Source organism: Ambystoma mexicanum, chromosome 1p, assembly GCF_040938575.1.
Source record: "Ambystoma mexicanum isolate Mex_15411 chromosome 1p, UKY_AmexF1_1, whole genome shotgun sequence".
Classification (NCBI taxonomy): Eukaryota; Metazoa; Chordata; class Amphibia; order Caudata; family Ambystomatidae; genus Ambystoma; species Ambystoma mexicanum.
This window is the reverse complement of record NC_090921.1, coordinates 1160363851-1160389872: the sequence shown is the minus strand read 5'-3', so window position 1 is coordinate 1160389872 and position 26022 is coordinate 1160363851. Positions and strand designations below refer to the sequence as shown.

Sequence of the window (26022 nt, the reverse complement as noted above, 5' to 3'; positions counted from 1 at the left end):
CTGTGTGGCTAAAGGGTTAATTTAATTGCATTGTGTACATTCCTATTTGTTATTTTCACCATATTGGTGATTGCTGGCCATTATATTAAAAAGGGTACGATTGATTTGAATTTTAAAATAAATAAATAAATATTACCTTTACCTACCAGCCTGGTTCCTGGTCCATGGTGACCTGGGGTATTTGAAAAGGGCGTTTGATATGAGTGGTGTATCTTTCAAATATTGAACCTATATATATATAACAAAATAAGCATTTTAGTTGTGCACTGCATTCTAGGCTGAGACCATGGTGTATCGCCTGATTGAAATCCTTAACAAGACGAGTCATCAGATATAGACTCTGAATACAGAGAAGAAGACAGAGATGCGGACAACAGTGTGACAGTGACAACCTAAACACAAGTGAACATCCACCTGCCCGCAGCCCATCCAGGAGGACAGCAAACCATCAAAATGGATAGCATAGATGAACTAACCAACCCAGTTTATATGCTAAGGAGGGGGAGAAGTAACGTCCCATTTCCATTGTCATTGTCATTATTGTTATGAGGAGCCGAGTCTCCTTTTTGTTGTTCGGGTTTTGGGCTGCGACCCACGTGTTGGAAGTGGGCGGGTCTACCGCCCGCCAGGCAGTTCGCGCCAGATTAAAGAGTTGGAAGCACATACTGTAGGCTCTGTGCTTTATTTAAGAAACCACAATATTGCATGCCTCATTGAATCAACTGTTCTCATTCATAACAGGCACCAATCATACAGTGCTGTTCAGCTTGGGGGATGTGCTGTTTTTTTTAGCAGGATTGCATACGAGTCCAGAATTTGCAGACAAATGTAGTGGGATGAGCATTTGCCAGGTCAGTGTTAAACCGCTGTTTTTTTCTGCAAGTTGAATGCACAGTGTTTCAGGACACCAGATAGAACAGTTTAGTTCATACTCAATAAATCGAAACAAACGAATGGACAGGGTAAGAAGCACCGCCACACTCCCTGGTGTAGAGGAAGGGACAACAAAGCGTCATGACGTTTCGCGTCATGACGCAGCTTCTTTGATTAAAAGAGGCACGGCCCGCCAAAACGGGACCAGCCCCCGTGTCAGTTCCAACATCCGGCAGCGCACGAGTCGTTACTCTGTGGTGCGATCGGTCAGTACAGGCCTGGTCCGAATCCACTTTACACCTTGGTGGGCAGGGTTGCCAGCGGGCCTCTCAGCCTCAAAAGAAGGACCATGATGTCACTAAGATGACAGAAGTGGCGCACACCAGCCTGCAAAACGCTGAACGGCCAAGAAGATGACACGATGTGAACGAGTGGTTGATTTATACATTGCATGTAAGGAGCTAGAAATATTGACTGCCTTTTGGGTAGCAAACAGCCTATTTGTTTCCAATCGCTTCCCGATGGTATTTCTATCCTGGCTGCAGGACTTAAGTCATGAGTTGCTGGCCTAGGAACAAGGGTGCTCTATCACATACTTGCCAACATTCTGTGACCAAAAAGATGTAGGATTTTTTAAGTTTCAAAACTAATAATTCCCATAACAATGATATCAAAGGAAAATACAAGACATACATTGTTGGCACCATTTCATTCTAACGTACACAACCCATCAAACAGCACACCATGGAAAGATGTTGACATTTTAAAAATGTATAATTCTGAATGGTAACTTAACACCAAATTCAATTACCTAACTTCACAGAAGGTAATCACACAGAGCTGGTTGGCAACGTTTGCCACTGTTCTGTAGCGGCAGGCCAGGCAGCACATATTTATTGCAAGTTGAACACTTAATGACATGGCGACTGATACCCCCCTCAGTGTGCAAGGCAGATGCTGTGTGATGGTATTACACTCTGCCATTTCTTTACTGGTGGTTCATCTAAGAGTTGTCTCGGCAAGAGTGCAGGACAGAGTCCCATAGCTGTCAGGTCAGTGGATTGGTCTGAGCCTAATCAAAGTAATGACCTACCAGTCCACTGTATAGAGAGACTAATTAATATGATGTATGCTTTGTCCTGGAGCCTTCCTTAGAGTCACATAAATTACTTTCCACTGTAAAAAGCAGTGGGATCTGTCACTGAAATCTGTAGGCGGTAGGACTGCTTCAAAAGCAGTAGCCTACTGCCTAAATCTGTAGGGTTGGCATGTATGCTATCATAGATGCGTGTCACAGGAAAGGGTGGCACAATGAGCAGAGCATTAGTGCATCTCAGGTCACAGCCTGGTGTACAGTGCGAGATCTTTTGAGCTTGGTGAGTCGCAGAATAGGATTCTCTGGGCCATTTGTCCACGGGGTAGTACGCACAGGGCTGGAAATGAATGCAAAGGGGTGAACGGAATAGTTCATGCAGAACTGGAACCACCCCAATTTTGGGTGGTTCTGGTGCCGCAAACTCTTACAATTTCTCCACAGGTCCTTCCGGGGGAGTTAGTCTCAACCAGGGTTAGGAATTTAGGTTCCTAAAATGGAATGCAGGCGAGTGACACCCCTCATAGTGGCACATAACATGCCCCACTGCGGCTGCCAATCTGGGGCCTGCCAATGAGGTATGCTAAACATTTTTTTCCTATTTCTAGTCTCTTGTACTTGGAAAGGAGATATAAATTGTTGCATTTTTTCCCTTCCACTATCTAGCCCAGTGACTGCTCTCGCTCACCTGCCTCTGTCTCTCAACACCCCCTCTCTCTACCTACCATGGCGCTATCGGTTTCTCCCATCTACTCTAACTGCTTTACTATCGACTATCCCTTCCTTCTCACTAAATCTGGCAAGAAGAAATTCAAAAAGGACATCCTGACATCAAACCCGGGTCTCCCCATCGCTGATACCTACTGTACCGCTTCTGCTAGACAAACCCTCACTGACATCCTCTTTGCCGTTCCTTCACCTGATCTCTGGACCCCTCATATGGTCTCTACGCTCTGTCCTCTATCGTCCTCTGCCATTAATGGCGGCACCCGCTGGGAAGTCCGCATGGATACCTTTGACTCATCCAGAGTCTTCATTAATGTCTACCTAAATGGCACTGTCATGGTGCAAGGCCCTCAGGCCAACCTACATCTCTTTGACAGGCGGCTCCACCGCCTCATCAGTTTCCTCCCTTCTCCTGCTGTCCCCCCCCACCTCCCTCGGCTACCTTGCCTCTTTCCACCTCCTCCCCTATCCCCTTTCTTCTTCCCTCTACACCTACGCGGGACGCACCTCAGCCCTGTACCCCTCCCCGGAAGGTCTTCAAGGCTGGCAACCTTCTTCATCTTGCCACTCTCAACCCTCGCTCTGCTGTCAAACACTCCTCCGACATCTGCCACCTCCTGGAAGAACTTGACCTTGACGTCCTTGGTCTAACCGAGACCTGGTTTACCACCAGCTCTGTCACGTGTTTTGACACTCTCCTCCCTGACGGTTACAAGATCCTCTCAGCACCCAGATCCTCCCGGCCCGGAGGAGGTGTTGCTCTGATCTTCCCTGGGTGGATTGCTACTTCTATCATCCCCACTCAGACCTATTCCTCTTTCAAATGCCTCGTCTGTAGGCTCTCTCTCTCCCCCAGCCACTCACTTTCTATTGCCACGCTCCATCAGTCCCCTGGCCAAGTCACCTCTTTTCTCGCTGAGTGGGCGGACCTCTCCTCAGCCCTCTTGGCCTCTACCTCTCAACTCGTCCTCCTTGGGGACCTCAACATCCATCTTGATTCTCCCCTTTCTCCATCTACACTCTTTCGCGACCTCTGAAATTCACTCTCCCTCTCTATCCTTCCCTTCGGCCCTACTCACTCTGCTGGCCATACACTTGATGCCTTGATCTCCTCTGGTCTCCCCCTTTCTACCCCACTCATCCCTCCTCTCTCCTGGAGCGATCACTCCCTTCTTTCCTCTTTTTTTCCCATCTCCTCCCCTCCAGCCAAGCCTGCCCCAAGACTGCCACCCACCTTCTCGGACATCCGACCCATGAAGCGTGTGTCAGTCGATGCTTTTGCTGCCTCCTTTTCACCCCCTCCTCCACTTCAGGCTGACTCTCACCCTGACTCAGCCCTTTCCCTGCTTTACTCCTCTATTACTGCTACCCTTGATGCTCTTGCCCCTGTCATGAGAATCCGCCTTAAGCCCAAAGCTAAGTGTAACACTTGGTTTGACTCTGACCTATCTTCACTTAAACGTAAGTGCAGGGCGGCTGAGAGGAAATGGAGGGCCTCTTGCTCATCCCCTGACAAACTGGCCTGTCGCCTGCTCCAAAGGCAATATCGCCTCTCTGTACGAACCAAGAAACGAGCTCATATTCAAGCCCGTGTTTCTGCAGCATCTAACGACTCGGCTGAACTCAAATCTGCAAGGAGCTGGCCAACCCTGCCGCAGAATCCACCTCTCCTCTCGTCTCTCAGGCCCTTTGCAATGACATTGCCTCACACTTTATCTGTAAAACTAAGGACATCCTGTCCACACTCTCCTCCTCTCCTCCTCCCCTCCTCTCCCCACCTCTGCCTGCTGATCCTCCCTCTGATCCCCCTCCCCCTCTTTCTCCGCCTTTCCTTTTTTCTCCCCCGATGAGGTTGCCAGACAAGTCTGATCTATGAAAGCCTCATCAAAACAGGTTCATCCCTGATTGTCCAAAACCATTAAGGACCACATTGACACCCTTGCAGACTTCTGCAACCTCTCCTTTGCCTCTGGTTCTTTCCCCTCCCCCTGAAACACTCTATTGTACATCCTCTACTCAAGAAACCCTCAGCTGATCCCTCCTGTCCAGCTAACTATCGCCCCATTTCTATCACCCCCTTTCTGGGTAAGCTCCTGGAAAAGCTTGCAATCTCTCATCTCAACCTTCATTCTGACTCTATCAGCTCACTCCATGACCACCAATCTGGCTTCAGAGCTTCCAGAAGTACGGAAACTGCTCTCCTGAACATCTGTGAAGATCTGCTCTCCAACCTTCACTCTAACATCCCCTCTGTCCTTATCCTACTTGATCTCTCCTCCGCCTTCGATATGGTTAACCACACCATCCTGCTCATTCGTCTCCATGACAACCTTGGCATCACTGATCAGGCTCTGGCTTGGCTTACCTGCTTTCTCTCTGATCGACTCTCCCAGGTACAACTTGGTTCTTTCCTCTCCTCTATCTCCCTCTCTACCTGTGGTGTTCCTCAGGGGTCTAATCTCTTGCCCTGGCTTTTCAATCAATAGTTGGCAACCCTTGCCTACTGCATTTCTATCTTCTGCTCCAACTTCCAATGCTATGCTGACGACACACAACTCATTTTCAGGCTTCCCTCCGCCACCTCCTCTCGCTCCCTCATCTCTGACTGTCTAATCGCCATTCAAAATTGGTGTACCGCCAACGATCTCTGTCTAAATGCAAATAAAACAGAGATCCTGCTCATCGGCACACCCTCTCCTTCCTTCCCCCTTACTCTCTGGCCTGCTGCTTTCGGCCCTCCTCCTGCACCTACCAGCGAAGCAAAGAACCTCGGGGTCATCTTTGATTCCACACTGTCCTTCTCCTCACACATCTCTGAAGTGTCAAAAAAATCTAATTTCTTACTACACCTGCTCAGAGGTACCTTTCCCTTCCTCTCCTTCCCACAGAAGCTCACTGTCTCCCAAGCTCTGATTCTCTCTAAGCTGGACTACTGTAACAGCCTCTTTCTAAAGCTACCCGCCTCCACCCTCCGCCCTCTACAGCTAATCCAGAACAGAACTGCAAGACTTGTCCTTGGCCTCAAGCCCTGGGATCGTATCTCTCCAGCACTGAAATCCCTCCATTGGCTCCCAGTGGATGCAAGGATTATTTAAAACCCTCTGCATTGTCCACAAGGCTTTCTGGGGCCTGGGTCCAAAATAACTTCAACTATCCCTACGCAAATACCTCCCTTCTCAAGCCCTTCACTCCTCTACCTCAAACTCCCTCAGGGTCAGCCGCTTTTCTAAGAAACGTGCAGGGGGCAGATCTCTGTCCTCGGCTGGATCCTCTCTTTGGAACGGCCTCCCTGCCACCCTGAAACTGGAGGAAAACCATCTAAGATTCCGGAAGCTCCTAAAACCTTCCTCTTCGCATCTGCCTTTGACACTCTCCTCCCCTGCTGATCTGCCTTCTCCTCTCAGCACTGCCTCACCTGCCAACGGGGCCCCCTTGGCACAGTCACCTATCCTCCGCCACTGCCTCCCAGCCACCCCTGCACTGGGGCCTGTTATCTGTACCCTCACAGGCCCCCCCACTCCTTTCCTGCACTTATCAGATGCTACCGAATCTGACTTGACCTGCACTGCACCCTTCACTGGCTGCCCTTAACACTGCTCTTACCACCTTATTTATTCACTTATATCCACTAACTTATTATTATCCTATGCCTTGCACTTTGCCCACCCTGCCTCTTTCTGTTGCACTTTCCCCCTTTTCCCTTTCCCATGCACTTGCACGTTCTCAATGTTATTGGGCCTAGTAAAATCGTTTGTTTTTGTTTTTCTCCCCTGCTCCCCCTCCCTTTGCCTGGTCGCGCTCTGAAACACCTGTGTATGGGCGCAATATAAATAAAATATCATATCATATCATTTAGAGGCGAGGAGAAAAATCAAGTAAGTTAAGAAACCCTGTATGCTGCACTACAGAAAGACCAAAACACTTGTGAAGGGGCACATTATTCCGACTATATTGGCAGCTTAGGGGTTGACAAATGGGAACGGAGGTGTCATGTGCATGCAGATTAAGTCCACTGATATATACTTGGGATAAGTTACAAGATTGTACAGCTAAATACTTGTTAAATGGAAAAATACCAAGGAGCAAATCTAGCTGTTGGAACACAGGGGTGGATTTCTAAAATATAAAACAGTGGAGAATTGTTGGTGAGTGTGTAGATGTGCATAGCCCATGTTTACAGCACGAACAGTCCCCTGGTGCAGACCTTGGTGTATAGGGGTCTATGGGCCTATGCAGTTCAGGTACACATTGGGGAAGCCCGGACTGATTAGATGTGTGTTGCAACAGCTGAGAGGTTCTCCATATGGAATCAACGAGGAACAAACTGGGCCACAGCAGTGTGCAGAAAAGTATCTACTTAATCAGTATTAATGAAAACATATCATTTTTGTACACATAAACAAATAACCAATTGCTTTTCATGAAAATATATGTGGTAACATCATTACTTCCAAACCACCAAATTGAATGCATTTGTTATAACACACACATATTTCTTTCATAACACAGAAATCTTTCAATTTTATATCTGTAATCAAAAAAATGTCCCAATAACTTGATAGGTAACTGTCACAACTCCTATGTGACTGAGAACAGATGTTGTGTCCTATCCTTAACTACGTGTTTCGGGCGTGTCTAGCCCTTCTTCAGGTTTGCGAATTGGGTTTTTAGAAATCAAATATTCTGCAAAAAAGATATAATAAATATTCTATATTAGATTAGATATTCCCTTTTTAACCAGGATACTCTTTAATAATGCGCGCTAACTACTACTAACCTTCAGAATGGTCCTGCGTCCAAACCGGAAGGCGTTTGCTCAAATGACACGTGTTGAATACTGTAACACACGTACAGACATATCTTTAGTGCCTTGCTGAATAGGGGAATGAACATTGACTGGGAATTAAAATGTTATCTATGATGTTTCAGATTTTGTTAAAATTTACTAAGCATGTACGACTTTGAAGAGTTACCTATCAGAGATTGTACACACGTTGGGGGATGCACTTGAGCTGGGATGTATTGTTCAATGTTGTACTTTATTGAGATGTAGGCTGTGGGACACAAAGAATGTGGGCATTACCAGTGCTTGCGAGATGATAACGTAATGTTGGACTCAAAGAAATTAGTGCATCACCATGTGAAGGGGTGTGAAATGATTATAGCTGGATGAGTTTATCCACTCTCAATAGACATCAGAATCTCAATGAGAAGATTACGGCAAAAGATGTACATGTTATACACGTTTACTACCCTAACTGGTAATTGTAATCGGAGATTGTGATTCTTGTGTATTCAAGTCAAGTATTACGTATAGAGACAGATTGTCGGAATACTTATCCAGTTATAGGTGACCATGACACACAGGATAAAAACTAGAATGGACAGATGCAATTTACATTTAGCCATTCGTAAATGGCACCTTGATTAAAAGCCACACACAGAGCAGAGGTTCCACCAATAGGAAGTTCCTATCTGTTGCTTAGTAACACCAACAAAGCATGTAGAACACTGCGCACTCAATCAGGGCTCACCACGTAGTATAGGCACCCGAAACAGGAAGTCCCTACAGGTTACTTGGCAACTATTCGGCAGTACGGAGAACGCCAGAGTGATTTAAATGGCACGATCCATAAGTGTAAAATGAGGGTGAGCAACGCTATCACTACAGGAGCTAGTCCCTGCTCTCCTGAACTTCGAGAGCCCGCACACTCACATCACGGCAATAGCGCCACAGGGGAGGATCCATGTATAACGGTGGTAAAGGCAACGCGGAGTAGATGCTCGACTTGTCCAGCAAGAAACAGCTCACCAGACTGTTCTATTGGAAGGTAGGGGCAGTTAGATATCTAAATAACAGCGTAAGAGTTGAGTACCTCACTATATATCATTGACCTAACATATGTACTTGCTCATTACAACTTAGGAGCTACTATATGAAACCAGGAGATCTCCAACATTCCCCCTCGATCACAATTGAACACAGAGTACTACCATATAGGTAAGAGACGTTACCTATTATTACCAGCACAAGTTAATTTTCGCAATGTAGATGACGGACAGGGGGACCCAGCGCCATTTTGAGCGCTTTTCCCTCTGTTCGTCACCATTATATTCAGCAAGGCACTAAAGATATGTCTCTACGTGTTTTACAGTATTCAACACGTGTCATTTGAGCTAAGGCCTTCCGGTTTGGACGTAGGACCATTCTGAAGGTTAGTAGTAGTTAGTGCGCATTATTAAAGAGCATCTTGGTTAAAAGGGAATATCTAATCTAATATAGGATATTTATAATATGTTTTTGCAGAATATTTGATTTCTACAAACCCAATACACAAACCTGAAGAAGGGCTAGACAGGCCAGAAACGCGTATTTAAGGATAGGACACAAACATCTGTTCTCAGTCACATAGGAGTTGTGACAGTTACCTATCAAGTTATTGGGACATTTTATTGATTACAGATAAAAAATTTAAAGATTTCTGTGTAATGAAAGAAATATGTTTGTGTTATAACAAATGCATCGAATTTGGTGGTTTGGAAGTAATGATGTTACCACATATATTTTCATGCAAAGCAATTGAATATTTGATTATTTGTTTATGTGTACAAAAATGATATGTTTTCATTAATACTGAAGCAAAATATATTGGAATACAACAGAGAACTCATCTGCTCCTCATTTGGTAACCTACTTTAATCATAAAATTGGTAGGAACTAAAGTAATAGTTTTGCAAAAAAGTAGATACTTTTCTGCACACTGCTGTGCCCCAGTTTGTTCCTCGTTGATTCCATACGGAGAACCTCTCAGTTGTATCACTAGTTTCATAAAGGTAGCACTTTACTAACTGGGAGCACCATAAAACATTGTAGAAAGAGATTTACGACATCCAGACATTAAAGAGTTGATTAAAATTGGAGTGCACCTCCACAACCAGCTTTTCTAGATGTGTATTGCACACAGTTACAGCACCAACCGTCCCCTGATGCAGACTTTGGTGTGTGTCGGGGGGTGGTATAGGGGCCTGTGCAGTTCAAGTACGCTTCTACGTTTATCATATGACAGCAAGAGAATGCAGATGGTATCGAGTTGGACTGTGACAAAGATACTTTGGAGAGTCCGGGCCAGTGACTTGTTTACAGTGTTAATGATACCGTCAGTGTGTGAAGCTTTTTCTCCCACTCTCTCCCACCCAGCCCCAGACGTTCCCTGGCAGCAGGAAATACACTCTGTGACTGAATGTTGGGTTTTTGTTTTACAGGGAGGCGGATGCTTTATCTGTGGCCCTGAATGAACAGGGACGGGCATAATCCTCAGGGCCCCGAGCCTGGGCACACCGCACCCTCTTTTCACAGAGACAAAGGGCATCGAAGAAACGCTTCTTTCCCCAGGAACGCAATAGTCCCGAGGGCGGGCCAGAGTAAGCTTTGTCGTCCTGCTTCCTGGTCCTACTCCGTACACACCTGAGAAGGCCCCGGTAGCATCCCGCACATCAGACGAGAACAGCCATCACTCGAAATGTTCAACTTAGCTGCGTACTCCAAGGATGCCCCAGAGCCCTCTGCCCCCAGCAACCCTCCGCCTATGGAAGGGCCCGGCTTCCCCTCTTCCACCCATGGGACGGCCCCTCCGCATGGCCCTCCAATGCAACCACCAAATGTGCCCGTCTCCTCCCAGTACCCTCCTGGCTACCCACAGCACACCATTGGCTTCATGCAAGGTCAGAACATGGTGGTGACCTCCCGGCCCACGGTCATCATGGGACCTGTGCACGTCTACGAGCCGGACTACCTGTGCTTCTCCGTATTCAACATGCTCTGCTGCTGCCTGTGTATTGGCATTGCAGCTCTCGTCTTTTCCGTAAAGGTACGTCTCTTTGTGAACAGTCTCTTCATTTGTGGGGTTCACTGGGGAAGCGTACTTGCAAGGTGCATATTATGATCACAGCAACATTACCATAGAAGCAGGGGGTCCTGCAGCTCAGGGTGTGGGTCTTAGCAGTGGGGTAACGTGTACTGCTGCAAGTCAGGCCTCTAGTACTGTGGGGGGGCAGCAACTGATCCCATGTTGCCAGTCAGCAGTCAATTATAAGACTTATAATACGGCAATATATTCCTTTCAATATAATTTTCGTTCTGGGGCTTTAAATGTGCCCTTTACAGCACTCGCTTAAAAAGGTCATTTGCTGGAGCCCTTCAGGGCGCTACTTGGAAGTGACGCCCTGAACGGTTCCAGCAAAGGAAGTTTGTAACGCGAACACCACAAAGCGTATATTTAAAGCAAATTAATAAACCTGGGCGTTAAGAGCCAGCGATTACCACGGGACGACCAACAAGCAGGGAGCTGAAACACTATAAATGCCCACTGAAAAGATATACATTGTTTGTGATCAAGAGGCTGATGCAGAGGTCCCAGTGTTAAAAGACAACAAGGCGATACAAAGTGGGTATTTTGCGTTTCAGCTTCCTGCTGGCTGGCCGACTCGTGATAATTGCTAGCTATTATTCCATGGCTGCATTTGAATCCATTATAATGTATGCACCCCATTGGTGCCCCAGGCTGTTTTCCGCTCTCAGCAAGGGGGGCAACCATCATGTTCAATTGGGTCACTGCACTTCTTAAGTGCACCCCATTCCAGAGCACCCCTCTGCTAATTCAGGGACTGGTCTTGAATTGGCAGAGGGGTCCTCTGGAAAGGGGTACATAGCATTGTGGGTCTCGCCATAGAAAAGCGTGATGAAGGTTGAGGTGGATAGTGTATGTGCATCTGAGCAGTGGATAAGCAGTCCTGAGGGATTTAGCACTGATGCATTGGGTAATGCTTCTATGCTGGGGACGGGGCATGCAGTGTTTTTCATTTTCTTACTGGAAAAGCAGGCAAGACTGTGGCTCACGACTATGGTGTGTATGGCGCACCAGGAGGTGTACGCAAGAAGGAATAGCAAGACACAATAGGTGAAGAGGACTTGTCATACATAATTCCTTTTCATGTCCCTCCTCTACCTGAGGCACAAACCCGTTCTCACCCGCTGGATCAAAGAACCCACCACAGACAACCCACACATCACTAGTCCCCATGCTTCACTGCTGACTGGCACCTGCCCTTCACGCCTCACCAAAACATGCAACTTTCAGCTACACCTCTTACGCAAGATCGGACACATCCTTCCCCCCTGACTACTTGCACTACAGTTCAAGCACTCGTTTTTTCCAAGATGGACTATGGAAATCAAGGCATAAAATAAGTGTTGTCGCATAGCAATTTGCTATGCAATTCTGTAGGTTTACTAACTAAATTAACATTTGTGTAGCAATAATAGCTATTTAAATTACCCTGTTCAATGAAAACACAGCTCACGCTGCATTCATCTCTTGCCCTCAGGTCTCTCCCTCCACACTCTTTTCTCTGTGCAAGTTCAAAGGGGCTAAAGGAGGGAGAGAGTGCAGCAGTAACCATCTCCTCCACTGTAAGTGGCAATGGCCTGTGTGGGAGTGCTAGGCAAGATTTTCATTCCTTTTCCAAATAATTCTAAACCAGAAGTAAATAGAGAGGATACTTATATTAAGCTTACTATATCATGTCTGGCAAAGACGAGTAGGTGTTAACTTTATTTTTTTTTAAAAACAGTCATGCAATTCCATTTCTAAAAATGTAAGCTGTTATATAATCCATAATGACAGCATTGCTACTGTAAAACACTACATTGCCTCCATTCTTTAGGTTAGTGTTTCTAAATCTCATAGTGTCAACTATGCTTCATTTTGTTAGGGAAGATGCATCATATTGACTAGTGAACACTTTTGAAAATGTACATGATCACACAGCCAAATCCTTTTGATGGCAAACCTAGTTCTATGACCTGCTGGTTGCATACATCTGTACAACTGTACAACCCATGAGCTGATCCCATACTTCTTGACATTCTATCTTATCACCTTGTTGCTTTATAGCAGCTACCCCCGAAAGTGAGACGGCTGGAAAACTACAATATTCCACCTAGTTTGGCCAGCTGCTTTGCCTTCCAATCTGCTTAGTCTCTTACTTTCTTTCCTCTTACATAATGAATAGGCAAAGGTAATTAGACGTGTTTACAAAGTAGTGATTAATAGTTCCATCCAGTCTGTACATCTAGAGATCTGCTGCAATACCATGCACTGTAGTAAGCCTCCAGAGCTCGCTTTGCTCTTATTATGATTGCATTATATATTAGCACTTGTGCTAGGCAGCTGGCCAAACTGTTTTCAGAGCCTTTTTTTACATTTATTTATTTGTGTCCATTCATTTTTTTTAAAACTTTATTTTTGGTCTTTTCAAACAATAACAAAATCCAAATTACAAACCAAAACTGATTGAGTGTAAAAGAGTTCTTGGCAAGCATGCATATGTGTTACAATTTGTATATAGTAGTTGTAGAACATAGGGATCGTATGTCGATCCGTGAATTGGGGATAGTGCAGCAAAGTTCAGTCCGATGACACCAACAGGTGACTGACGTAGGGCCCCCATATGTCTGGTGGTCGTGTATGTAAGGGCAAAGTTTTAATGAAACTCAAATCCATATTGTGGCAGTACGCTTTGTCTTGTAGCCATCGTTGTGGGAGGTTGTCCTTTTCCCCCAAGCCATGGCTACGCGTCGTCGTGCCAGTACTAGCAATAGACCGGCTAATTTTCTCACAGAGGCTTGTAGTTTTCCGGTGCACCCCAGCATAGCCACTGTAGGACATTGTTCGAGTTGCTCTCCTATTATTGCTGAGGTTTTGTCTAGCACCTCTCCCCAGAATCCACTAATTGTCGGGCACACCCAGGCCAGGTGTAGGAAATCCGCTGGGTTCACGCCACACCTCTCGCATGCAGCTGTTATGGTTGGGCGTTGTCTGTAGTCTGGCTGGTGTATGGTATACTTGATGGACAAAGTTGAAGTGGATGAGTTTGTATCTTGAGTTTAGGGACACCTTTTGCGTCTGCCATAATACATATGCCCAATCTTCCTCGTCTGCAGGTGCTCTTTCCCATCTCTGTTTTGGGGCTGTCAACTGGTTTGCGGAGATGGACAGTAGGTCCTTGTAAATGTTAGATACCAGCCTACCCTCTCCTTGTGCTTGAATCACACCGTGTAAGAGCTGCCATGTGGGTGGTTGAGTAGGAAACGAGGGGAACAGAGACCTAAGAGTGTGTTGGAGTCTGAAGTAGACAAAGATGTCTAAGGGAGAGTCTGCACCTCGTTCTCGTGTCTGTTGGATCGTCAGAAAGCATCCCTCTGCAAACCAGTCGTTTAGTGTGACTATTTTTAACTTGTCTACCCACTGGAGGTATATTTTTTCAGTCGTAAGTGGTATCATTGGTATGAATCTTGCCGGAAGAAGGGGGAGAATCTGACAGCAATGTTACTTTTATGTGCAATACTTTTCCGTATCTCATGTGTGATCTGTACCACATTTAGAGTTTTTGGTGATACTTGGAGTTCTCCTATGAGGGCTGCTCGCAGGAGGTTGGGAGTTATTAGGGCCTTTTCAATCTGGACATGTGGGCAGACGGACTGAGTGGCGTACCAATGAATTGTGCCTGCGCAGCCTTATAGTAGCAGTGCTAAACCGCCTTTTGCGATCGGTTGGACGAGGATCGCATGGGCTACTCTTGCTGGTTTGCCCACCCATATCAGTTCAAGAATTAGGCCGTGCAGGCGTTGGAAGAAGCCCTGTGTCAGTAGCAATGGTATGTTTACAAACAAATATAGGTGTTTGGGCAATATAACGATTTTTACAATTGAAACTCGGCCCCATAGTGTGAGCGGTATGTGTCTCAACCTCGATATTTTGTTGCTAAGTGTCTCTATCACCTTTCCGTAGTTGTCGCGGAACAGGTCTTCATAATTTCTGGACATCATTTACTCACAGGTACCTGACGCCTGAGGACTCCCACTTGAACTCAAAGTCGTCTCTGAATTTTACTGTTCCCTGGGTTAGTGGGAACACGACTGATTTATTGTGGTTAATTTTTAGTCCCAAGAAAGCGCAGAACTTGAGTACCTCCCTCATTACCGGATTTGGGTTTTTTCGCTGGGTCACCGACAAAAAGGGCTACGTCGTCAGCATATAAGGACACTATCAATTTGTGGGGCCCTATGGTAAGACCTTTGTTCAAGAGTTTGGTTCTGAGGCTTGCGTCTAGGGACTCCATTGCAAGCGCAAACAGTAGGGCTGACAGAGGACAGCCCTGCCTGGTTCCTTTTTTTAGTTCTATGGATTCTGACTTCGTTTTCCCCAGTGTGATATTGGTCGAGGTGTGTTGATAGAGGAGTGAGACTAGTCTTAAGAAATAGTTCCCAAGTCCTAGTTTTTTAGGACTGCGAAGAGCTATGGCCACTCGACTGAGTCGAAGGCCTTCTCTGCATCGAGCAGGACTGCCACTGCTTGTGCCAAGGGGTCTAACTCTTCGATGATACAGAAGAGTCGATGGATGCTGAATGTCATGTTTCGTCCTGGTATGAATCCCGCCTGGTCTGCCAATACCAGTCCTGGCATCAAGGGGAGTAGTCAATTTGGTCAGGATTTTAGCAAGGATCTTATTATCAACGTTTATTAGCAATATCGCTCAGTATGAGGCACACTCCTCTGGGGGATGGGTGTGCGGGTCCCTGGTTTGTGAAGTGTGGGGGGTAGACATCAGTTTACCAGAGCCTCTTCATACACTGGTAGTAGGATCGGTGCAAGGGTCGGGGCAAGTGATTTAAAGAATTCTCCGGTCAAGCCATCAGGGCCTGGCGATTTAGTCCATGAAATTCTTTTATGACTGCTTCTGGGTTATTCAGGGCTCTGGAACTGTATAGGTCAAGGTAAAAGGCACGAAATGCATCCCCTATTTCGCCTTCTGTGTAGACTAGTTTCCCCTGAGGATCGCGGACACATTCCACCAGTGGGGGTCATCTGTCCGCCGCTAACAGCCTTGCCAGGAGGGCTACGGGCTTCCAGCCCTCACTGTACTGCTGTATTTGGTGGCTTTGTGCCAGGAACCGGCCCTCGTGGTCGGCGTTACTTCTGAACTTATCTAGCTCTTCTCTGAGGAGAGCTAATGTGTGAGGGTCGTTTAGAGCGGTGTAGTTCTCTTTGAGCTCTTTTAGCCGGGTCTCGTTTTCCGCTAATTCCCTTTCTGATGGTTTTCAGTATCCCATTCTCATTGGCCATACATATCCCCTTGATATAGCATTTTAGTGTTTCCCAAAGGGTCGATGTAACGGACTCCTTATTGGTGAGAAAGGATTTAATCTCGTTTAGGAGCTCTTGAGCAAACACCAGGTCTTGAAGCGCCCCTGGTTTGAATCTCCAGTTGGGGCCTCTCTTTTTGTCATCTGCAGGGATGCATTCTAGGGTGACTGGGGGGTGGTTGGAGAGTGTTCTTGGAAGAATCAGGCATTCGCCCCACTGAAAACCTCCTGCCCGGAACACCAATAGATAATCTAGGCGTGAGCTAGTGCCGTGAACCCATTAGTGAAAGGTGTATTCACGAGTGCCTTTATGGCTAAGTCTCCATGCGTCGATCAGGTTGTAGGCCTCACAAATTTCTCGGACTTGGAGGCTTGTCTTGGTGGGTGTGTTAGTGGGTGAATGTGATTTGTCCCATGTGGGATCTAGTGTGGTATTCAGGTCGCCACCCCATATGATCGTGGCTGTGTCCACCCCCACCAGGTGTGTCATCACTCAGTCGAAGGTGTTGGTTCCATCAGTGTTTGGACCATATTTGTTTATCAGGACAACCTCGGTGTCTTCCAGTACCCCGTCGACCAGCAGTGCTCTGCCCTCATCATCCCGCGCCACTGACACCAACTTGAACTTCACATTCCAGCTAATCAGTATGGCTACCCCTCTGGCATAGGATGAGAAGGAATAGTAGTATCTGTGACATCCCCACGTAGAGGCCCAATGACTCTGGTAGAAGGTGAGTCTCTTTTGTAAGATCAATGTCTACATTATGTCTCTTAAGTTAGTGAGATATCTTCCGTGTTTTAGCTGGATTGTTCCCTCCTCTGATGTTCCACGTTGCTAACTTGAATGGTCAAGGGTCTTTTTATATGTACACAGGTTATGCTTGACAATCTTAGGTGCGTGCTACCTTTGTGTGTTGAGGTCTGATGGGGGGGGCCTGTCGGCAGCGACCAGGTCCGCAGTTGGCGCATTCCCTGAAACTGTGTGAAACTCCCCACCCCTGCGGGCAACGCCCAACCTGCCCGTCAGATGTACACACCTCTTGGTCCAATTACGTTTTAACAGTGCTGCGCTCGGGGCGCTAGTGCCCAGCCAAGCCCGCCGGCTCCCACCGGGGCGTTATGCTTAGTTGCATCTGCAAGTAATGCGTAGGTAGTTCAATCAGGTCGATAAATGTTAGGGGTGAGCCGGTGAACCCCCCCCCCCCTCCTGGTGTCAGTGGCGTTTTGTTGTATCCGCTGTGTGGGGTATGCAGCTTTATTGTGTTGGGTCCCCACATATCTTGAGGTTTCAGGTCAGGTCTCTTCTGTTTCGGTCGGCCCCATCTGGTCTCGGATTGTTGCGAGAGGGTTGACCGCCAATGTCGTCTAAATAGCTGCTGACTGCTTCAGGTGAAATGAAGAACTGCGTTTTACTGGCATGTTGTAAACGCAGTTTAGCAGGGAAGAGCATAGAGTATTGAATTTGGTTGTTTCTGAGGCGTCCCTTCACTCCAGTGAAAGACCTGTGGAATGATTGGACTGCCTGCGAGAAGTCAGGGTACACTTGGATTTTGTTGCCGTCATAGTGCAGCTCTCCTTTCTCTCTGGCGAGTCGCAGGATCGTATTGCGATCTTTGTAGTTGAGTAGTCGCGCAATGATGGGGTGTTCCTGGGATTGGGTGGGTTGCGGGTATCCGATGTGCCCTTTCGACCATTAAGAGGTGGGATAATGCGGTTTCTCCAAATAGCTCCCTACACACAGACTCAACACATTCTTCCATCTTCTGTGGAGTTTGTTTCTCTCTCACCCACACCAGCCTTATGTTGTTGCGACGATTCCTCCCCTCTAAATCTTCATTTTTTGCTATCACAGCTCTCATCTGGGAGTCTAGTGTGGTCACCCTAACTGTCAGCGCTGCGCTTCCATCCTCCAGGTCCGACACTGTCTGTTCGGCTGTGTCTAGTCTATCCCCATGCTTGTCTAGTCGGTGTTGCAATTGATCGACCTTTGAGGACAGGGCATCTTGTTTCGAGTCCAGATGACCAATTCCAGCTTTAAGTTCTAATAGGATTTCTCGAATGTCAATGCCTGGGTTTTGGGCGGCATCGTTTTGTTCCATCATTGTCTCCAGGGGCTCGGGTGATATCTGGGTCCCTGAGGGGTGGTGGATCCGGACTTGAAGTTGAGCTTCCACTGTGACTTGTCTGATTTCCCCATGTGTGGTGCTTGCTATTGATGGGATTTAAGAGTCCCGGTCTGGGGAAATTGTGTTCCGCTAGAGAGGAGAGCTGGCTTGCTAAAGTTCTGAGCCAGGTGTCGGGAGTGTCCGGAGGACGCAGTAGGTGGCTAGTTTATGGCAGGTCGAGTGATGTCCTGTGGTCAAGGTGTTCTTACCTTGGGCCTGGCTCGCAGACATGTTGTGCTAGTTTAATTTTGCCGGTAGTATGCAGTCAGGGGAGACCTCCCTGAACTAGCAGCTTTTGTAATATCTCCTTCTCAGTGATTGTGCGCTGCAACCCTTCGTTTACAGGCAGTCCGGGTTTGGCTGTGGTTCCACGCCTCGTCCTCTTCCCATGGAAGGGATGGAGGGTGATTGCTGTTTTCTTAGTGCTTTGCTTTCACATGAGGTGGTCCTTGCTCACACTTAGTTTATTCGGGTGCTAGGTTGTTTGGGTAGGGTCAGGTTCCTCTCTCTTGGTTCTTCCCGCCTTTGTTCTGGGGGTGCTGATTTGGCGTGTATCTGTGGTGAGCAGCCGGGGGGGTCTGTGTACTTTGCTGGTTTGGAGGTATGAGTGGCTGAGTGTGAAGGCTTTGGGTGCTTCTCATGCTGTAGCGGGTTAGATCCATGGATGCCAGTTCCACTTGTCTTGCTTTGGCTGCGTGGTAGCCTGCTGTATATTCTTTGGCCCTGAGCGTTTGTCGTTGAGTGTACGCGTTCTTGTTTGACAGCTTTATCCCATAGTCCGGGTTTGGTCGGGGCTTGTGCGTCCCTATCGCCTCCGCCAGGATCTCCATATTACGGCAAGCGGGGGCCAGGAGAGGTCGGATGTTTGCTGGCTTCCGTGGTGGATTCAGCCCTCTACTGCGTTCTATGCTGTGTTGCCCAAGTGCCGCGGTCAACCCGGCCTGTTTGGCGTGGGTCAGTGAGGGGGAGGCAGAGCCCTGGTCTTGAAAGCAGGTTAGGTTTTGTGGTCCGGTGGGTCGTAGGGCATGCCCCCAGCGCAGTCGCCGCCCTTGGTGCGCTGATGGTTTCTTGTGGTAAGCACAGAAAAAGGCACTGGGAATGGGCCACTCCACGCGCCCCGTTCTGGCGTTAGTGGACGGGCCGCAGCCTCTCAGGAGCTGTGGGTAGGAGTCCGGTGTGCGGCTATGGAGCTCTGCATGTGCCGAATGCTCACTGTGGCCGGAGGTGGTTGCACTCCTATGACGTCGGGGAGCTGCTGGTGTCTCGACCCCTCAGGCCCCAGAGCGGGCGTGCGTCCGCCTCTTTTTCCGTTGTTGGCAATGGTATTCTGGGGGCCGAGGGAGATCGTGGGTTGTGGGGCCAGCAACGCCTTACCTCAGCTCTGGCAGGCAGCCCGATTCTGGTGGTCACGGCCAGCTCTCTCGCGTAGGACGACAGGTCAGCCTGTGCTCTCAGTCAGGGCTGTGGCCAGTCTCAATGGCACCCCTCTCGTGCCCGCTCAACATGATGGCTGGCTGCAGCGTTGATGTCACACGCCGCGACGAAGGTGGTTGTGCTGGAACCCCGAGGGGGTACTGCCACTGTCTGGCTGCGGGCTGTTCGGCGGGATGTTCAGGCAGCAGAATACTGTTTTTGGTGCCTTCGGGTCAGCTTTCCACTCTGCTGCAGTCACGGCTGCAGTCGCGGCTGCGTACACGCACAGGACGTCGCTGCGCGGCTCCTGTGTTGTGGGGGCATTCACCTCTGTTCATTCACTCCGGGGGGGTCGCAGGGTCTCTAGGAGATTATCCGTGGAGTTCTTGTGTCGGCTAAGTCCCAGCAGGCGCTGTTTGGATCAGGATTTCAGGAGCTCGGCAAGGAGCTCATGGTGGAGCAGGCATCTTGGTTGGGCTCACTAGCGCCCTCTATTTCTGTCCATTCATGCAGCTAACCTTTTACATTTTACAGACACTCATCTAGGGTCCGTAAAGTCTACTCGCCCATTCGCATAGTCAAGCAGATATTTGGAAAGGGTACAATTTGCAGGGGATGTTTAAAACGTATATGTAACATTTACTTTGCATTAAATGTCATATGTTTCACTGTGCATTGCTGGCCTCTGGGTGGCAGCAGTGTGGCATAACAGTGGGTTTGTGGTGACATGCATCATTTTACAGAAGGCTCATTTACATTTTTTGTCATCCGTTGCTAAGGGCTGAGGGATTTTTTTCTCTTGGGTCAAATAGGTAAACTAAGTTACTCGACCTGCAGGTCTAGCAGAATGTTAAAGAATTTGCAAGGCCCTACTCATCTAAAAAATGTCTGCCTTCAGCAGTACAAAAAAACGCTGCACTGTTGCTCATTTTATGTCTTGGGTACAAATAACTTCTGGTGACATGAAAAATATTAGTACAACATTGCTAATCAAATGGGGTTGTTTGCTAATGAAGAAAACGTTAATTAGCAATCTCTGCTAATCAATTTTTAAAAACTAATTTATGCCTTGGAAATGCTGTCCTCACTGGACTGCCCACCAGCACCTGCACCTATCCAAACACGCACACATCACCCTAGCTCTCTCTCAGCTCCACTAGTGCTCCATATCCCAGAGAATTGCTTTCAAAGGTCTCTGTATCATATAAAAAGCCATGCACCCAACGATCAAGATAAACTGAAACGGTATCAGGTAATATTATCCCCACCAATAATATCGCCATATGTATGGTTGTGGGGTAAGGCCATAGGCGATATTATTGGTGGGCATAATTTATGGGGTAAATGGGACCGGGGGTTGCAGGGGTTTCCCCTGCCGGTTCCATGGCTTAATATCGCCACAAAAATATGGCAATATTTTTCCGGGGATATTAACACATGGAACCACTGAAACCCATCACCCTCACAAGCACTAGACAAGCAAAGCCAATATCTCCTACACAATCCACTCTGCAAACTAATGTGCACACAAAAACAAGCATTCACCTGGCAGACAGCGAGAGCCAGGAATACCCTACCATTCCACACCCGTGTCACACCCTCCATTATCACTTTTGGAAAAACCATCACATCTTACTTGTGAGGAATTGCCATCTGGCAAGAGTGCAAAGCTTCAGCTTTAAATTTTTATTAACAAATAGAATGAGGGTAATTTCATCTCCAGAAGGGGTAATCCGTCAAACATTCCCTCTTCCCGTCGACTCCATGCCATAAGTATAGTGCACTCGTGCCCTGCAGCATCAGTAGCTGGATCTGCAGCACCTGCTCTACTTTTGGCACAGAGCAGGTTCACCGGTCACGAGGTGCCCGCTTGAGAGCAGCAGAGACAGCCAAGTACATGATGTGTAGAGACAGCATTTAAGATATGCCCCCTGTACCCAAAACTATGAAGTTCATAAGTAAACCAAGCTGTGGCAGTGTAAACTCTAATTAAAGCTATACCTGAATTTAAGCATAGCACTATGGTAGTACTTATGGCCGCAGCCACCACACTCCAATTGATATCACCCATTTGTCAGCTCCTGTGAGTCGGCTCTGCTGTGGAAGGTGATGTGTATTCTGCTCAGCCGGGTGTAGACCAACAAATGGAAGGTTAAGAACCTGGAGCGCCGGACCTCCTCTTTTATCTCTTTATGAGGGCAGTTCAGCCCAAGACAGCAGGCAGCTGTCCTGGCCTGGGCATTAAAGGAGCACACCCGTTCAAAAGGAGTACCCTCACACCAGGGTGCTGCATCTCTAAAGGCCTTTTTTCTCAGTGAGAAGGGAAGGGGCCAGGATTATGATAGGCAGGGGGGCTCTGGTCAATGGAAGGAGGCTTCCACCATCTTGAACCTCACTTTCCTGTCCCCGCCCCCTCACCCCTCCCCACTTCATCTAGAGCAAAGCACTTTGGGTGTGACATCAGAAGGGCAAAGTCCAGTGTAGTCAAGAGTAGGGATTGGATTACTAAGGCAGACTAGCTTTAGTCCATTCACCTGAGGACTTGTGCCTTTAAATGAAGGTGTCTTCCACCCTTTCGTCAGATTAACTCAGATCCTCTTGGATCCTTTAAGGCCACAGATACATTCTGAAGATCTCACTGGACTTCCTTTGCCCTCAGCCTGAGGTGAAGGAATCATCCAAGATGGAAGGAAGATCTGTCCCCGATCCTCCCTGGGCACATCAGGAGTACTCACCTATGGATCAGGACCTAGCATTCTGCACCAAAATCTCCTGCGCTTGGAGAGCAAACCCTGAATGGAACCATCCTATCCTTGAGTGTACCAGCCCAAGCTCCCTGTTCTACCGCACCAAACTGGTTGCCCTTTGTTCACCTCACCAAACTGGTTGCCCTTTGTTCACCGCACATGGAACGAGAGGGAAGTCGCTGGCGCTTGTTGCTGCACTCCCCATCACATCGAACATTGCTTGCACCTTCGACCAGCTCAAAACTGCATCGTGTCCTGGCTAAGCTAGTCACCTGCTATGCCTGAAGCGACTGCTCAACTCTGGGACCTGAACTGAATCACTGGAGAGTCACATGCCAACTCTAACCAGAGGTTACAACCACAGTTCGACCCAGTTCGCTCCCCAACTGCCGCCTCCTCAATTGCACATTGACACACCCACTTCGACCGTCGCCCGCTGACTCGAATTGCTGGAGCATCACTTATTGACCCCACCTGGTGGCTAAAGCCTGATTCGGCCTGGCCAGTTGCGAAGCGTTCCTGGCACCGCCCTGACATGCATCTTCCAGAGCTGCCCTACTAACACACAGAGCACCTGTCTTTGCTCCTAGTTGACGCCTGCTTGCTGCTGTGGACTCCACAGTCATATGTGCCTGAACTGAGCCTGATCAGCTCGCATCTAGGTTCAACACCGCATCCGACTGAATCCAGGTACTGTTTTTGACTCTGAATTGCCCTCTAAGTCCACTTGGGCCCTAGAGGCTAGTTAGGTCACGATCGCTCTGGCTTTCAACCAAGATATCCTTTTTTTGCTTAATACTTTACCTACCGCCCCAGGAACTAGCCAGAGTGCTACTTTCTCCAGTCTGTTGCATCTTCTCTGTTCTTCCTGTGGGGTTGTTTTTTATACAGTGCTTTCCAAGGCATGAATTAGTTTTTAAAAATTGATTAGCAGAGATTGCTAATTAACGATTTCCTGATTAGCAAATAACCCTATTTGATTAGAAATGTTGTATTAATATTTTTAATGTCACCAGAAGTTATTTGTACCCAAGACGTAAAATGAGCAACAATGCAGCATTTTGGTGTACTGCTGAAGTAAGACATTTTTTTTAGACGATTCAGGCCTTGCAAATTCTTTAAAATTCTGCTAGACCTGCAGGTCGAGTAACTTAGTTTACCTATTTGACCTAAGAGAAAAAAATTCACTCGGTCCTTAGCAACGGATGACAAAAAATGTAAATGTGCTTTCTGTAAAATGGTGCATGTCACCACAAACCCAGTATTATGCCACATTGCTGCCACCCATAGGCCAGCCATGCACAGTGAAACATTTGACATTTCCTGCAAAGTAAATGTTACATATACGTTTTAAACATCCCCTGCAAATCGTACCCTTTCAAAAAATCTACTTGACAATGCGAGTGGGCGAGTAGACTTTACGAACCCGAGATGAGAGTCTGTAAAATGTAAAAGGTTAGCTGCATGAATGGACACAAATAAATAAATGTAAAAAAAGGCTCTGAAAACAATTTGGCCAGCTGTCTAGCGCTAATATATAATGCAATCATAATCAGAGCAAAGCGAGCTCTGGAGACTTACTACAGTGCATGGTATTGCAGTAGATCTGTAGATGTACAGACTGGATGGAACTAGTAATCACTACTTTGTGAAAACATTTAATTGCCTTTGCGTATTCTTTATGTAAGAGGAAAGAAAGTAAGAGACTAAGCAGATTGGACGGCAAAAATGAAGTCACAAGTCTTTGAGAGGAGTATTTTTAGATTGTTACCCTGTTAAGGTGGGGCCATTTACAAGGTCCAAGATCAACCAGCATTTTGAGATGCCAAGTTCATCAAATGGTGCCCAAAAGGGTACCATAGGTCCATTATTCATTCAACCAGGGCATGGGCTTTCATAGGAAAAAGTGGGAAAAATGCAAAGGATTCTCGTTGTCTGAGCTGTGTGGATGTGAGTGTTATGCATAGGCCCGAATGTTAAAGATCTAACCATGTTTCTGTACGGTTATATGCAATTTCTTCAATTTGTTTTCATTGAAACAATTTGCTGCAAATATATGCAGTGGAGACCCACCCCCAATTACCCTCTATATTAATTATTCACCTAAACCCATCACCCACATATATTTGTGGCAAATCTGTTGTAAAAAATGAGATGATTTCTACCACAATGAAATCTACTGCAGCAAAAACTCCCTAGGAAATGTACCACTTGGGGAGGTCATTTTTGTGATTCTTCAGGGTTCACAGCTTAGTTTATCCTTCTTTAGCAGCTGAAGGCCTCGGTTGCTTGTGTTCTAATTTTTCGATGCTCTTGCCTCATGGTGACTCCTCTGTGTAGCAGGTAAGCAAGACTTTCTGATGGCAGGGACTCTTGAGGACTTGCAGTTTAGCAAGGCTTCCTGGGCCCAGAGGAGAAATCGCCACTCTAGTATCTCTTGGGTAAGTTGAGGACAAGAGCACCCAATCAGGGGCTGTGACATTAAACTTTCTCCAGCTTTTTCCTGGGCTTCTTCTCAGGCATGGGAGTCATGCTTTTCTGCCAGAATCTTATTCTGCAAACTGTAGCCCCAGGGTTGTTGCATGTTATGGCGATGCCCATGGCAAAAAATGAGGTGAGGCCCCCTTGCTATTTTTTTGCATTGTGCCAGTGGAACTGCCAATTGGAGACATACAAGGGCACAGATGTTTCTGAATGCAGCGGGGCTATGCTAAAATGTTGCTGTTGGTCCATTGCACTTACCATCAAAACGATTTGTAGGGTAACTCTGGAACTGGAGACTGAACACACTGAATCTTGCTAAAATCATGTCAGAATATAGGGCCATGAAGCATGAGCCTGCCCGGGTCACTTAAGTCACATGAGCTGTGTATGTATCTGTGAGGAATTAGACCATCCGCACAGTGGTTGAGCACTTTTTTGAAATGTGTATTGAAATTGAATGATGGTAGATCAACCTCCAGAAAATGTGTGGGGCTAATCCTCTCACATTTTCCTATGCTCACCGCACGACATATGCATAGACCTGTGTACTCTGGGTGGACACAGCCTACCTGCGCGGTCCCCCCTGTCATATTTAGTTGGGATATGACAGAGGAGTACACAACGCATCTCCAGAAGGGGGAGGGCTAAACCTTCCCCCTGCCATGGCCACCCTGCTTGACTAACAAAGGCTTCAAGGATTCCCCCAGTCTTTTTTTTGGGCCCCGCAGCTGGTGGCAGCAATTCGCATACCATCCAAGGGTAATTTAAACAGGCCCACATGGGGCCTGGCTGCAGAGGCTAACAAAGGAGGCTGGACACCCCACTTTCATATGCATGTATGTCAACCTGAAGCCAGCTGCCGCCCCCCGTATCGATTGATAGTCAACTGTCATATCTGGGACTGCATGTTTACAGTAGTCAACCGTGCAGGAGGACCCCTTTCACAAGGTACGAAAATGTGGTTTGCTGGAGCCAGAGAGTCTGATCTTGCCACAGCTTCAAGGGAGACCTGCCGCTTTAATCCAGAATAATCAGGAAGCAGAGAGCTGTATTAACCAGAAAGACCCTTTGATCCACAACAGACAGGAAGGTGGGTGGCACTTAGTATTACATGTTTCCCACCCTTTACCTTTTCTGTTGCAAACCACTCTGTTTATGACCTCACACATACCGGAGAGTGTTGGTGGGGACCTAGGATTGGTTCATTAATGTAGGCTTAGCCTACACCAATCCCCGTAGTCAATTTTGCTTTATAAGAGGGCCGAGCCCCTCTTTTGGCAGATCTGAAGGCTTCACCAGAAGCAGAAGGAAGAACTC

At 47.3% G+C, this 26022-nt stretch overlaps 1 protein-coding gene across 1 annotated transcript in view; it reads left to right on the top strand.

Annotated features, from left to right (window-relative positions):
- The first annotated feature begins 1097 nt into the window (after window positions 1–1097).
- The window catches only part of LOC138450539 (interferon-induced transmembrane protein 1-like), a 284430-nt gene continuing 259505 nt past the window's right edge, over window positions 1098–26022 (top strand). The window contains exons 1-2 of the mRNA XM_069604844.1: window positions 1098–1326; window positions 9956–10560. Of these exons, the coding sequence (XP_069460945.1) occupies window positions 10213–10560 (348 nt within the window). The 5' untranslated portion in view covers window positions 1098–1326; window positions 9956–10212. The remainder of the gene's footprint in view (window positions 1327–9955; window positions 10561–26022) is intronic.